This window comes from Vulpes vulpes, chromosome 9, assembly GCF_048418805.1.
Source record: "Vulpes vulpes isolate BD-2025 chromosome 9, VulVul3, whole genome shotgun sequence".
NCBI classification, from domain to species: Eukaryota; Metazoa; Chordata; class Mammalia; order Carnivora; family Canidae; genus Vulpes; species Vulpes vulpes.
The window spans coordinates 11403225-11418481 of record NC_132788.1 but is presented as its reverse complement, the minus strand read 5'-3'; the positions used below and the strand labels follow the sequence as shown (position 1 = coordinate 11418481).

General features: G+C 34.3%; 1 protein-coding gene across 8 annotated transcripts in view; it reads left to right on the top strand.

The window, feature by feature from the left end:
- The window catches only part of AGFG1 (ArfGAP with FG repeats 1), a 79885-nt gene extending 67502 nt beyond the window's left edge, over positions 1-12383 (top strand). For 4 of the 8 annotated variants that reach the window (XM_072719337.1, XM_072719335.1, XM_072719340.1 and 1 more), the window contains 3 exons: positions 3020-3178; positions 4264-4355; positions 5017-11471. In XM_072719337.1, coding sequence (XP_072575438.1) covers positions 3020-3178; positions 4264-4355; positions 5017-5076 — 311 coding nt within the window. In that variant the 3' untranslated portion in view covers positions 5077-11471. Of the gene's footprint in view, positions 1-564; positions 613-3019; positions 3179-4263; positions 4356-5016 lie in introns of all 8 variants that reach the window. The other 4 variants (XM_072719342.1, XM_072719336.1, XM_072719338.1 and 1 more) reach the window with 2 other exon arrangements.
- The last annotated feature ends 2874 nt before the right edge of the window (positions 12384-15257 follow it).

Below are 15257 nucleotides of genomic sequence, written 5' to 3'. Positions count from 1 at the left end.
ACAGAGTTGTAAATAAAACAACATTTTTAAGACATTTTAAACAACATTTAATAAGACATCATTAAGGTTCTCTCTGTCAAGATTTGACTTTTTAAACAACATTTAATAAGACATCATTAAGGTTCTCTCTGTCAAGATTTGACTCTTTAGATGCAAAAGGTGGATTCTAGGTCATTTTAGATAATCCTATGAACAGCATTTTTGAATGTAACTCATGAGGCCTACAGAATCTTTTTATGGACATAGTTGTATTTTGACATGAAAAAGATGTTAGTGTTTATTTAAAAATGGGCTTCATAAAGGGTTTTTTCATTTGGTGTTTATTTCACTGGTATTTATTATTCTAATTTCCCCTTTATTTCAAACAGGTTAAATATTAGTGTCATGAATATCATTGAAATTAAAAGACTTTGTGGATGTGTTTTTATTATGTATTCCTATGCTACCCACCTTATAACACTATGTTCTAATTTTAGGACTTTTTAACAAAACAAATTTACTTTTATTCTGACAATAGTTATCCGTAAGTTAATTGACATTGGTCTCTTTATGGCTTTCCATAAGGCCTTTCTGGAGCAATGCATTCTCAAGTGTTTCCTCACGCTCATTTTGGTAGGTGGCCACAACTGTATCTAGATTTGTGTGGCAATTTGTCTAGCTGCTTGTGGAAGCTTCTGCTAGTGTTCTGGATCCCTGCATGTGGAATTAAGTTTTTTCCATGTTTAACAATGGAGTGGGCATGGATGTGTGGCATCGGTATTACATTCTATTTAAAGTTACGTGAAGATTGTGGTGATTTGTGCTTTAATGCTGAAAAGCATTATCGCTTACCTCCATGGTCACATTAGAATGTTAATAGCTTTTTTGATTATTTTTCTTGAGTTTGAATTCATAGTACTTTGACACTTTTTCGATATACCAAACCATTTTACCACATTATTCCATGGAGTTTGGTTTTGCTTAACTGTATACGAGTTTCGCTTCTTAGTGCTTTCTTAAAAAGTGATTTGTCAAAGTCTGTCAGTGCATTGTTGTCTGTTATGAAACCCTTCTGTTACCCTTGCAGTGTGCTTCTTATTCTTTAATTGACTTGCTTCCTAGTGGCTTGTTTCTCTTGTTTTCTCACCAATTGTAATTTCAAAAAATTTAGCATTCTAATTAGGTTCTTTGAGAAAAAATGCACTGTAGATTATAAACAATAGGATTATGAGGATTACTACTCTTTTTTCCTCTGATCATACTTTGGGTAGTATCTATAACATGACTTTCAGTTGTTTGTTTGTTTTTTTTTAAGTAAAATATAATTTGTGTAACATTTTCAGTGTTAATTCCTGTGCCTTGAATCAGAGATTGTTGATAAATTAAAAAAAAAATTAAGAAATTCAGTGAATTATGTTTTTGATAGCATCATGCCAACAATATTTCACTATTATAATTGCTGGTATTCTGAGTTAAAAGCACCATTATTGGCTCTTAATTTACTGGGACTTTTTCTAGAACATATATTCAGATGGTTCTGTTTTTAATACTTACTAGCAATAAGTAATACTGTTTTGCTACTACATTCTTTTTTGTTTAAGACAGAGGGGTAGGGGAGTGGCAGAGAGAATATTAAGCAGGTCTTGCACAGAGCACAGAGCACAATGTGGGACTCAGTTCAAAACCCTGAGATCATGACCTGAGCAGAAATCAGGAGTTGGACACCTAAGTGACTGAGCCACCCAGGCACCCCTACAACATGTTTCTATAATGCAAATTAGTTTATAATTAATTCATAAGTGGGGGAATGATGGCAGTGTACCACATGTGTAGTGGTTGTTCACACACTGATTTCAGTGCAGTATTGATCACACTGCTCATTTACCCTGCATCTATTTTTCCTAAGAATGCTTATTTCACTACCTTTTCAATCTTTATGCATTTTGCCCTAATCTCTATAATTCAGCAGTCCTAATCTTAAACCCCTTATCCAAAGCAGTCTATCTGTTTGTCAAACAAGGTTTGGTGGTCCATATATTTCTTTTCGAATTGATGTATTAGGAACCTCACATGTTCTTTTAATTATGTTAGTAGTTTTATTAGGGAAAGTCCTCTCCCACCCTGGCCCCCCTTTGGGCGCTGGTTACAAAGCTGCATTGGTTACGAAGCTGCATAGGTTTTGGGAGACCCGCTTCTATAACCCTATTTCTCCTACAAGTCTTGTTATTTTCAGTGAACTATTTTTTAGAGGTTTTGAAACTTTTTTGTTAGGAACATACTTAACTTATACATAACATACATAACTTAGTGGATAAAATTCCATTTTTAGCTCTTATACTGTATATAGCAAAACAAAATTTAAAGCAATGTATATTAGTATACATATGACTTGGTTGATGATGGGATTTAAAAGGTTGCTGTTTAGATTTTTAAATTACTTTGAGAAGTTCTTTCTTTCTTTCTTTCTTTCTTTCTTTCTTTCTTTCTTTCTTTCTTCCTTCCTTCCTTCCTTCCTTCCTTCCTTCCTTCCTTCCTTCCTTTCTTTTCTTTTCTTTTCTTTTCTTTTCTTTTCTTTTCCTTTTTTCTTTTTTTTCTTTTCTTTTCTTCTTTCTTTCTTTTTTTTTTTTTTTTGATTTATTTATTCATGAGAGGCACAGAGAAGGCAGAGACATAGGAAGAGGGAGGAGAAGCAGGCTCCATGCAGAGAGCCTGATGCGGGACAGGACTCTGGGATCACACCCCGAGACAAAGGCAGACGCTCAACTGCTGAGCCACCCAGGTGTCCCGAGAAGTTTTATTATTTCAAATGATAGCTTTATTAGTGTCATTCTGGACATTGGGTTTTAGGAGAACATTTTATAGATTGTGTTAAACTGCATAGTGCTAAAACTTTCTATTAACTTAGTGTTTTGGAAATTAAAGTGCCTTTAGAGTACAATGTAATGTTTTTCAAGTGAAATCATTCAGTAGTATGTGGTATGAGGAGCAAAGCCAATGCTTGTTCCTGTGTCAGTGATCAGCTCTTGCTTTCTCCTGTCAGCTGCAACCTTTGGCACCGCCTCCATGAGCATGCCCGCAGGCTTCGGGACTCCTGCTCCCTATAGTCTTCCCACCAGCTTCAGTGGCAGCTTCCAGCAGCCTGCCTTCCCAGCCCAAGCAGCTTTCCCTCAACAGACAGCTTTTTCTCAACAGCCCAATGGTAAGATCTGACACTTGGCTTAGCTGTTTGTCCACTTCATATATCCTTTATGTATCATAATGTTTTATGTTTGGACTGAAAGGCTTGTTCAGAGAATGCTGTGGCGTTATCTGCTAAACGTTTACTACCCCAAAACAGATACCTTTTGTGATTTGGGCCTTAGAAAACTGAATGATTTGGTTAAGTTTTTGTGACCAGGTTATAGACTTAGGAGGAATCCGATACTCTCTAAAGAGTGCCCTTTCTTAGAATGTGTGTCTTTTCTTATCTTTTTTTCTGTTTTTTAAAGATTTATTTATTTATTAGAAAGAGACAGAGCTTGTGTAATGAGTTGGGGGCGGAGCAGAGGGAGAGAATCTTCAAACGGATGCCTGTTAAGAGTGGAACCAGAGGAGGTACTCAGTCTCACCAACCATGAAATCACAACTCATGAGATCATGACCTGACCCGAGACCAAGAGTTGGATGCTTAACTGACTGAGCCACCCAGGCCCTCCTCAAGTGTTTTTCTTATTAATTTCTCTTGCATGTTCTAATATGCCTCTTGATTTTAAAAAGAAACCTTGTAGATCTTGAGTATTTTTTGTTTTGCATCAGAAAACTATTGTGGATGTTGCAAATCCTCCATAGATTTGGAGATTATTCTTAAATTACAGTTGCATATCTATTTTTTAATGTCTGTGGTTAGATTAAAAAATTTGGAAATAAGGCCCATGTCAGAGCCATAATGATATAATATTTCCTAAGGAATTTGTGATGTTCACATGAAGCCTTTGTGTTTTGTTCTCAGCCCCTTTCAAATAGTCACACGCTCATCATTAATTCCATCCTTTGAATGTCAGCAGCTTACATAGCTGAAACAAATCAGAATTAACCATTTCTGAGAAAGCTATATGAAAGCCCCTTTACATATGCCACAGGAAAGTTTGTCTCTGGTATTTGAGAAAGCATGAGACTCAACAATTTAACATCGATATTTTATTGTCGCTCTGGTAGGAATTTCTCTGAAACTCCTTATGAGGCTCTACAAGCATCAGATTGTTTCTGAAAGGTATGGGTTATAATTGGTGGTTCTGTTTTAACAAGGTGCGAGTTTTGCGGCATTTGGGCAAACAAAGCCAGTGGTGACCCCTTTTGGTCAAGTTGCAGCTGCTGGAGTATCTAGTAATCCTTTTATGGTAAGTGAGATGCAATTTTAAGCACTTTACAAGCTGTTGTGTGTTATTTTCAAATTGGGGAAAGCAAGATATGACTTTCCTAGATGCTCTTTGCTCTTCTGATGAGACAGTGTAAGATTTTACAGATTGAGGCAGCCATTATGTACAATCTGTTTTTCATGTATAAAGACAATGCACACGCACGTTAATCAGTTACAAATCAAAGCACTGACAATAAATAAGCTTTTGTATAGCGTGAAACTTGTCTGCTCTCTTGTCCAAATAATGTTTTAGTGAGGCTAAAGATTTAGTGAATGTGTGAAAAGAGCTTGGAGTTAGAGGCTATAGATTTAGTGAATGTGTGAAAAGAGCTTGGAGTTAGAGATTTGGTTTGAATCATAAATGATTTTCTTAAGGGCTAAGTCCTTTCTTAGATTCTTTTTCCAGAATTATATGAAATAATAGATATTAAAGGCCACAAAACAGTTCCTGACACCTAATAATTTTATCATATTATGTTGCTAATAACACAATGAATAAATGATTGCCAATCATTATAAAATGATTTCTAATCTAAATATTGTTTAAATAAAATTTAATGAAAGTTTGATATTTTCAAAATTTCCCACATATATCACTTTTACTTGTCTGTTTATTTATTTTGTCTTATGTTTTCCTTTAGACCGGTGCACCAACAGGACAATTTCCAACAGGAAGCTCATCAACCAATCCTTTCTTATAGCCTTATATAGACACTTTACTGGAACGAACTTTGACGTGGTCACATTACATCTCTCCGCCTCTTGCACTGTTGTCTTGTTTCACTGATCTTAGCTTTAAACACAAGAGAAGTCTTTAAAAAGCCTGCATTGTTTATTAAACACCAGGTAATATGTGCAAAACAGAGGGCTCCAGTAACAACTTTTAACCTGTGAATTGGCAGAAAAAGGTAGCGGTATCATGTATATTAAAAATTGGCTAATATTAAGTTATTGCAGATACCACATTCATTATGCTGCAGTACTGTACATATTTTTCTTAGAAATTAGCTATTTGTGCATATCAGTATTTGTAACTTTAACACACTGTTATGTGAGAAATGTTACTGGGGAAATAGATCAGCCACTTTTAAGGTGCTGTCATATATCTGGGAATGAATGACCTAAAATCATTTTAACCATTGCTACTGGAAAGTTACAAAGTCAAAATTGGAAGGTTTTATTCATTCTTGAATTTTTCCTTTCTAAAGAGCTCTTCTATTTATACATACCTAAATTCTTTAAAAATGTAGAGGGATACCTGTCTGCATAATACAGCTGATCATGTTTTGCTACAGTTTGCAGGTGAAAAAAATAAATATTAGAAAATATGCTATTGTTTTTGTGTTCTTGCTGCAATGCCTTTACCAAAGTGGCCTTAAAATACGAGTAGTGAATTGAGAACATCTTGAATTCTTAAATTAGAATTTCAGAAGACTTCTAGTGACTTTTATGTCTAAAAGAGAAAATTTTATAAAAAGGCCATGTAGAAAATTTATTAAAACTACCATGACTGCTATATTCAGGAATATGTCAGTGGTAAAGCATTTAAATGTAGCTTGTCAGAGTCACCATAATCCTTCTAATTTCTTTGCAACTTCTTAATTTTGTGAAAATTTGTATATATAAGAATTTGCATGTATGTGTATTTACAAATTTTTTTAAGTATCTTGAACTCTCAGACTGCAGAAGTCCTATTTTAACTATTGATTTTTAAACAAAAATATTGTCTTTGAATGTATTGGAAGCAGACATGCATTAACTGTGACATGATTGCACCTCAGTTTTTTTTTTTTTTTCCTTTGTTTGGACAAACATATTATTGAAATAGGACTTTTATTTATGTTCATTTCTGGGGGGAAACAAACTGGAACCCAGTGTTACCTTAAAGTTATAGAATACTTTGTTTAAAAAGACAGTGATACTAATGTTTAGTTATATCTTTTTGTTAATAGTCAGATGAACTTGTTTAAGTATTTATGTACAGTAATGCCTCATTCATCAAGACGTGATCTAGCAGTCTCCTTAAAACAGAACACAAGTGAGAAACTTGGAATAGTTTTTAAATGTCTTTGAGCAGCCCACATAAGTCACAAAGTCTCTATATGTTTGTTTTTATGTGAAATTTTGATTATTTGATTTGTCAGCCCTAGCAGTTCAGATGTGATGGTTTGGAAGGAGATAGAAAAAGCATGAAAAACCGTCGACCATTTAGTATAAGGACAGCCAGGCCAGCCTAGAAGACATCAGTATTACATCATGTTCTGATAATAGTCTGGTACTATGACTCTGTGTCATCAAGAAAAGGTAAAATTACATATACAAATATGTAATACATGTTTGAAAAGTTTTATCTTTACAATGATTAAACATTTTTTAAAAGCTTTGTTATTAAAAAAAATGAACATCAGTTTCTTCAAACATTTTATTTGTGTTGAATACCTTTTCCAGTGGTGACTACATGAGTTGTTACACAGTCTTAAAGTCTGTGTAGCTTCCCAGACTTGTTAAAGCATTGCTGTCCATTGCATCTCCAGCTCAGTGTGTGGTTTATTTTAACTATTTTGATGAGCAAGAAGACAGGGAAATCTCTGCCCCTTTTTGAACATCATGCTTCTTCTCTTAAAATTGAATGAATGCTACAAAAGTTTAGGGGTGTGTGTATATACTTGAAGTACAGTTTGGGGGTCTCCCTCTTGCCCCTTTTTCACGGAGGGAATACTTAAGAGATGTCTCTGAATTTCTGTGTTTTAGATTATATTGGGTCCCAATCAATTCATGTGTACAAAGTTATGCTATATAACTGTAGGCCATTACCCAAATAACGTACCAGGCTTTCCATCTAAGAAATAAGTAAATTAAACAGCTGTTATTAAAATAATTTTAAAGACTATTTTTTTTCTGGGTAAATCTTGAAGTTTATAATTAAATGAGAACTCTTACTGATTTAAATGAGTGTTTATAAAATTGAAAAAGTGATCCAGCTTTAATGTGGATTTAAATCCACTTCTGTTAGACTTTTATATTCAGATTTGCTTTTGGTTCTGTATAGACCCATCAGAAGTGTGTTGAGTACCTAACAGGAGGAGATCCTTAAAAGTGATAGGGCTTGAAGACCTTCAAGTTTTCTTGCTTACTGGTTGAATGGGATCTTCTCTCCTGTCTTTGCTCTCAAAAGAAATTTCTTTTAGAGCGGCAAACATCGTTGATACAGTTTAAAGGCATATTTTATTCTCATTTTTGTGACAGTAGAGATTAGGCAATCACCTTCTTCCTTAAAATAACTCCTTGTATAAATTTGAAGAAGCGCCTCAGTGCTTTGCCCTAGCTCCCAGCACACACCTTCTTTGGTACAGTTCCTGGAAGTTGGGGAAATGGAGAGAAGAATAACTGGCTGCTTTTGTATGACAGCACTAACAGTTCTCAAAACATTTTGGTCTCAGGACCATAACTTTTAAATTATTGAAGATGCCCAAAGAGCTTTTGTTTATGTAGCTTATATCTCTCAGTAATAACTGTATTAGAAATTAATACTGAGATACTTAAAAAACGTGTTTATTCATTTAAATATAACAGTAATAAACCCATTGCATGTTAACGTAAATGCAATTTTTTAATAAAAACTAGTTGTTTTCCAAAAACAACTAATTAAGAAGAAAATTGTTTTATGTTTTGCACATCCCTGTAGCACCGGCTTGAGAAGCAGGGAGACTCTCCTGCTGCTTGGGCATTGCAGTTATTTTCTATTACATGTCATGTGGGCACTGGGAAACTCTACTGCATACTTGTGAACACATGAGGGAGACCGACCATTGACATCTTAGTAGTATTATGAAAATAGTTTTGACACTTGGCTTTTGGAGACTCTCTGAGGTCCTCTGACCACACTTTGAAAACCACTGCACTACACTTTAAATTTCTATTTTCCAAAATAATAGTGTGTGGTTAGGGTAAACCTGCTGCTCCTTGAACTTCCAAGTAGTTTTCTTTGCTTGGTGGGAAAAATGGAAAGTTGAGTTGAAACTGCAGACATTTTTAATACTGTTTTGGGGATCTTCTATTTTTATTTGAAATTATTTTAATAATGATGACATTAGTGAATAGTCCTTCAAGGGTATCAGGACCTGATGCATGGTTATTGATGTTTATTTTGGAATCGTTTACTATTCCAACCACTTTGAAATTGTGTCATTGTTTAATAGCTATCAAATAGCTATTTTAAAAGTGAAAAAAAATATTTTGCAGAAGAAAAGTTCAAAATGAATAGTTTCTTATCTCTGATATTTATAGGTAATAATTTTAGCTGTAGTTGAATTTTTTAAATGAAAAGTGGATTCTTCTAACAAAAATCCCTACCTTTCAGAAAATCTGCTATTACAATTAAAGGAATGTGTTTACTTCTTCAGAAAGAGGTTTGCTCTGGTTTTCCCACCAGTGTCTTTTTATACAGTGTTCATTTTTAAGGAGAAACTGTTGCTTCTCATTTAAACAAAATGTTTCAAAATTCTTTGGAAGTGACTTTAAAAGATAGTTTACAATAGTTACCACAAACTGGCTTCTTTGCCCCTCTTATTGGCATACTGTAAAATATGCTTTTTTGAGGTAATACTGTTCCATCCCCAGGCAGACCTTCTGCCTTGCTTCTTGGGCCTTCGTCCATCTGTTTGTGCTCCTTCACTGAACTTGTGTTCAGAGAGACTCCTCTCATCTTTGGCCTCCACCGGCAGTCTCAGACTTCTATCAGAAAATTAATCTCTAGGAGACCATTGTGAAGATATGTTTTTTAAAAAGTAATGACTTCAGAGTAATGTGGTGGTATTATGGGGTATGGTTGATTAAGCCCTTTAAATGTATGAGAAGCTTGCTAAGTGCTTTTCATGTATAATACAGTCCTTAAAGTAGACGCATACTTGAAGGATGAAAGAAGGCGAGGAAGCATAGGGAGGTTAAGCTAATGACAGCTTTTGCTCTGGGGAGCACATATTTCACTGTTGGATTGAACAGCTGTCACATTTATGTGTAAGTAACCTTTTAAAAAAGTCTTAAAATTTCTCCTGTCCCTAATAAAACTTAGTTATTTGAGTTCCATTCATATTTTGATGAAATCAGTACAGTTTATTCACTAGGTTTTTATTTAAACTTTACAAATTAATTAATGGGGTAATTAGGGGAGCTTGTTTTAAACTAAAGCGGCATCTGAAGTATCATAATGATTCCTGTTTTGTGAAACATTCCAACTTTGATTGATACCGTTTATGCCCTAGGCAGTTTTAAAGGTTACTTTCTAAAGGAGGCCATCATTAAAACTTGGGTTAAATTAGCCTATTGTATGGAATTTGTCCTCATTAGTTAAATTTTTCTTTGTATATTTTAAAACATTATAATATCATTAAAATTTTGCATTGTATATTTGGATAAGTGAATATATGACCAAGATGTAATTCTTAGTGTTGTGCTAATGAGACTCTTCTTCTCTCATGAAAAAGTGCCCTGCTTTGTACTATTAACTGATATTTGTGGTATAAAGACTCTCACTAAGGCTGATGTCACCTATCAATCTGATGTCATTTAACTTGGAGTTAGAAAGAGATGTGCACCTGGCTCCCAAGCCTTTGCATGCCAGGTCCAGCACAGTGCTCAAAATTCCACAACTTGTTCATTTAAATTTATTGGTGATTGTATCCAATATTTGAAGAGCTTTTTGTTTTATATTAATTCTGCAAGTATTTGGACACTAAATCACTTTTAGAAGTGGGCAGAGCACTGAGGTGAGAAAGACTCAAGGATTGTAAACCCTGCTATTAAAAAGTCCAGTTATTGTGCTAATGGTAGGGCTTGCAACACACTACCATGACAGATACTTTGAATTCTGTCTGTAGTTTTGTTTTGTTTGACCAGCACAGTGTTTTAAAAACTTGGATTTTGAATAGCGCTAAAGCATGCACTCATAAGGTGGCCACTAATCTACCAATCCCAATTTTCTTAACCTCAAACATTCAGATGTATTTTAAGATCTTCCGATTGGCAAATCCCGTTTCTAGGTAAGAGGGCTCTTATGCCACCTCATTGTTCTGATTTTGGAATCCTGTAGGATTTGAATTTATGGTATTACTTTTAAATGAAGACTTTTGCTAAGAATGTGTTCCTTTTCAAACTTGTAGCATCTATGTATTCTGCCGATTTTATGGCCTTAGATTAGAATTCAACATGTGTTTAAATGTATTTTTGAAATCTGTGCTTGTCCAACTCAAAGGACTGTGGAGTAATGAAAAGAGAAATGTTGTGACTCAGGCTCTTGTAAAAGGAAAAGTGATCTTGGATAAGAAATTTTAATTAGTGATTAAAATGTTCGTTGGTTAATTTTGTCGTTGGTTCTCTGGAATCTTCATTAGGTGTCATCCAAGCTACAGTTTAATCAATGAGAGTTAAGATTTAAACTCAACTCTAAATTTTCCCATAATCTTGAGAGAGAGAGAGAGAGAGAGAGGAAGCACACACCCAAGGAGCCTTCTAATTTTGACTCATTGACCATTAAATAAAAGGAAGCAAAGGATTGTAAACTGATGTTATACAGTCAGTGTTTCATAGAATGCTGTGGGTACAATCAGGTTTTTTAAAGACTTTAACTTTTTTTATATGTTATAAAATAATACGTACTTACAATTTTTAAAAATTATGCAATATATAAAAGGTGTAAAGTGAAAAATTATGTCTTGTCTCCTTCCTGTGACTTCTTTCCCACGCCCCAGGGGAATATAGTTTCTTGTATTCTTGTACAGTCTTTCAGAAATGTTATCATTTGTTTTATATGCCTCTGTATACATATATACTCCTCTTGCTGTCGTCCCTTATTTTAAATGTACAATTTTGTAACTTGGTTCTTTTTATTTAACTTGGTTATCTTTACATATTAGCACATCCAACTCTAACTCATTATTTTAATGGCTGCAGGATTTCATTATATGGATGTTCCTTTTGAAGAGTATTTGTATAGATTTTTCTACTAAAAACAATTAAATTGAGAACATCCTTGTGCATATATGAAGAATAAGTCTTGACTCTGCCTGACTGGAAACTCAATAAAACAGACCTCATCCAATTTTGAGGCTCACCAGCTGTTTATTATCTTATGCTTCTATTTAGGGAAATTCTTCCAGTTAAGGTGTGTGTGTGCGGGGGGGGGGGGGGGGGGGGATCCTTCAAATTGACTATCTTAAGATAGCTGAAAAATCCTGTGCTTTTTAATTGAACTTCGAAGGTTTTCAGTCAGCTCATTGAAAGGTTTTGCAAGTTCATACCCATTTTGCACTTTAATTTTTCTGTTGTCCCTACCCATGACTCTGGAATTTTTTAAAAGTGCGCTTTGCGGCCATTTCCTGTTACTGCTTGTTGGTGTTGCACCTTTCCTTATCGACATTAGCTTAGAAATATACCTTATATTTAAGAAGAAAAGGTATAGATTAACTATGGCAAACTGTTTTGGCACAACCGTGTACTTTATTCTTCAAAATTAGTTCCCTTTGCCTTAGAAAAGATTTGGGTAATAACTTCAAGTTCTGATTCTTATTCCTCAAAAGACTAGAGCCCAGAGGATTTCTTAACATGCATTTACCATTAGTCAAGATAGGATGTGCTTCCTGAAATTGTTTATGAGGGCCCATATCAGCTCTCCCAGCTGATAGGGAAGGTACTGCAGCACCTTCAGGCTAAGCATAGAGAGGGAGAGGACTTATGGAGAAGTCTGAAAGAAAAAGAAAGAAAGATCCTTTTAGCCAGGAAGGCAAATTTAATATGCCTTGGAAGATGTATTTGATATGCCAACATTTATGAAGACCAGTCTTAAAGCAGGAGGTGGGTTTAGGTGTTGGACAAAAAAGTAACAGGCTGATTTCAGTATTCATCTCTGAAACCTTTTAGTATAGTAGGTAAATATGGTTATTGAGTTTTTGTTCTTTGTAAAATATTGTTGGAAAAATTTTTTCAAAATAAAGACCTCAATTTGTGTACCATCTGAGAATAGCCTCTTTAATTGTCACATAACATTATTTTCTGTAAAACAGCTCATGCATCTGATTCCATATTCATCTTTTCTATTCCATTAATTATACATTAGTAACATTTTTCACTTTCTTTGTCTACTTTTTACATTATGAAACTTATTTTAAAGGATGTGTTTTTACTGAGTTTCCAATACTTTTTTCTTTCTTTTTTTTTTGCCCCTTAAAGATGTTTTTTCTTGAGACAGATTTACTGTAATTGGGTTTTACTCCATGACCTATAGAACATCTAACCGGTAAATGGTAAACTACCACCCAGTTTTTTACACGCCAGTCTTTGTGGTAGCCATCACTATTATCTGTATCCATCCTGATTATCCTATACATTTCTGTTTAAATAATTTTTGTTAATAACTATCACCAGAACCCAGAAGAAAATTTACTCTCCTTAGAATCCTTATTTCCACCCTGACCACCAGAATTACTTCCTCTTCTCCCACGGGAAAACTAATGTTTATTTTAGTCTCATTTAATGAGCAAAGATTACTTCTTATTCCCCCCTTTTTCTTCCGCTTAAATGGTATGCTGACAGTTTTTACTGAACTTGATTGGGGCTCTGGTAAAAGAACCTAGAGTCAAATTTCCCGCATTCAAATCTTAAGTTCTGCCATTAACTGGCATTCAGGCCTCTAATTTAGATTCTTCCGGTTTCTCAACTTTAAAATGAGACCTCTTCCAAATGATGAAGTAAGATTCCCCTGTCATTGGAACACATGTTTAAATTAGAGAGCAATTAGCCTTGGCAATTGAAATTAAATGTTTCAGAATAATAGCTCAAAATTGGGTGTTTTTACAGATCAAAAATACCAGGTGTCAACATTATACAGTTTAGTTTTTTGGCCACTGTCCGTTAATTAGCAATTTTGTGACCTGCATCTCCTGTAATTGCTATAATTTAACAGTCACAACAACTTTCCAGGCAGTATTGGTGATAGAAAAGTTGATATTTAAGTGGTGTTTGGCCAAGATGATGGTTATCTAGAAAGTGGCAGCAGTAGAATTCTCTCTGACTTAAAAATTCATCCTCTCCTATATTCATGCTTTGAAGCTTCTGGTTCCAGCAATTTTAATAAGTGAATTTTTAAAGAAACAACCTATTTCACAAACATTAATGAAAGTGAAAAAAAAAGTCTTCTTATCCTAGGTCATCTAGTTTTGGATTTTTATTTTTCCCGTCCAAATTTGCTCCTTGCCCATAGCAGATCTTGCATTGTAGTCCTAGCCAGTTAATTTTTAAGATACTTTCCCCACATAACTATGTTCTTCCAAACTGGAAATACATTTACTATTTTTTTCCTGCTTGTAAAAGTAATAGGCTTATTGTAAAGAATCTGAAAATATGGAAAATTATTTTTTTAAACTATACTCTGTGTAGATACATTAAGTACTTCTGGATTCTGTACCATGTATAAGTAAATATAAAGACCTCTTCCTCAGTGGAATCATGCTATGCTCACTATTTTGTAATCTTTTCCTCAGTATAACATGGGTTTCTTTCAAACAGATCTACATTATCTGCCAATGATGTTTCATTATTTGGGGTTTGCATCCCAATGCTGAACATTGAGGTTGCTTCTAATTTTCCAACACTGGAAATTTTACATACACTTTTACACACTTAGGGCACCATGTTTTCTTAGAAATGGAGTTGTTGAGTGAGCAATTGTATGTATCTGGGTCATTTATCATTTTTCATAATTCAATGTAAACTGAATACCTTGCTGTGTATAACTTCATTTGTGTTATGTCTTGGAATAAATTCTTACAAAATCACACAAATGGCTTATAAGAATTAACGTTTTATCCTCTCAACTAAATTGCTATTTAAAGGGATTGATTTAATTTTTATAAATACCAGAAAGGCATGTGGCCCATTTTCACTTCAGTATCCAGTTGCCAGAGGGAATTCTTTTTAATGGTTGCTAATTTAAGGAATATGAAATAATGCCTCATCTTATTTTCCTTTCTTTGATTCCTGGTGAAGTTGATTTTCCCCAGGATTTCCTAGTTGCATTTTCTCACATATGGATTGTTTTAAAAGTTAATTTAAAAATATTAATTAGGTCACCTAAATTTATATTTTTATTCATCACATTCTGTGTTGGGGGATTACAGAGACACGAAGGAGAACCTTTCTAGTGCTAATGATGTCATTTAGAATGAATAACCTCATTTGTAATGGGATTTCAAGTCTACAAAATTGCTAAAATTCCTTCTAATTCCATAATGTTTGGGTTTTTTTTAGATCAGAAGAGGATTACTTATTCAGATCCTCTAGTGGAACTGGCTCACAAGCTCTTTTCTCCCTTACCTGCTTTTGCTACATGCAGAAATGGCTATTTTGTGGGATGTATTAGTTTTGCTGTGGTGTGTCTGGATATAAGTGTTTATTTTGTGCCTGGAATTTGATGGGCCTCGAGTCTGGGTTGCTGTTTTTACCAGTTCTGGAAGTTTCTTGATCATTCTGTCTTTAAATGTTATCTCTGCTGTATGCTTCTTGTACAGTAATTTTTAAGGTTTTGAAAGAACTAAATAATTTCTGTGTAATCCTAGAATTTTAAACATTAAAGTCTTTACAGTTATAAATAAAATTTCAGACTAAGTTTCCGTGAAATTATCACAGAAGGATATTGTGTATTTATAGAATACATTAGTTATGATTTTAGAACAGTACAGTTCCTTTCAAGCCTTATTTTCAGTTACTAAACATGTTTGGGTAGCTCTCAGAGAAGTGAGGAATTGCCACATCTTCCAGATAAGATATCCAACATCCCAAGTCAACTATCGGAATTTCAGAATAGAGGAACTTGCCAATCCTGGGCCATTCA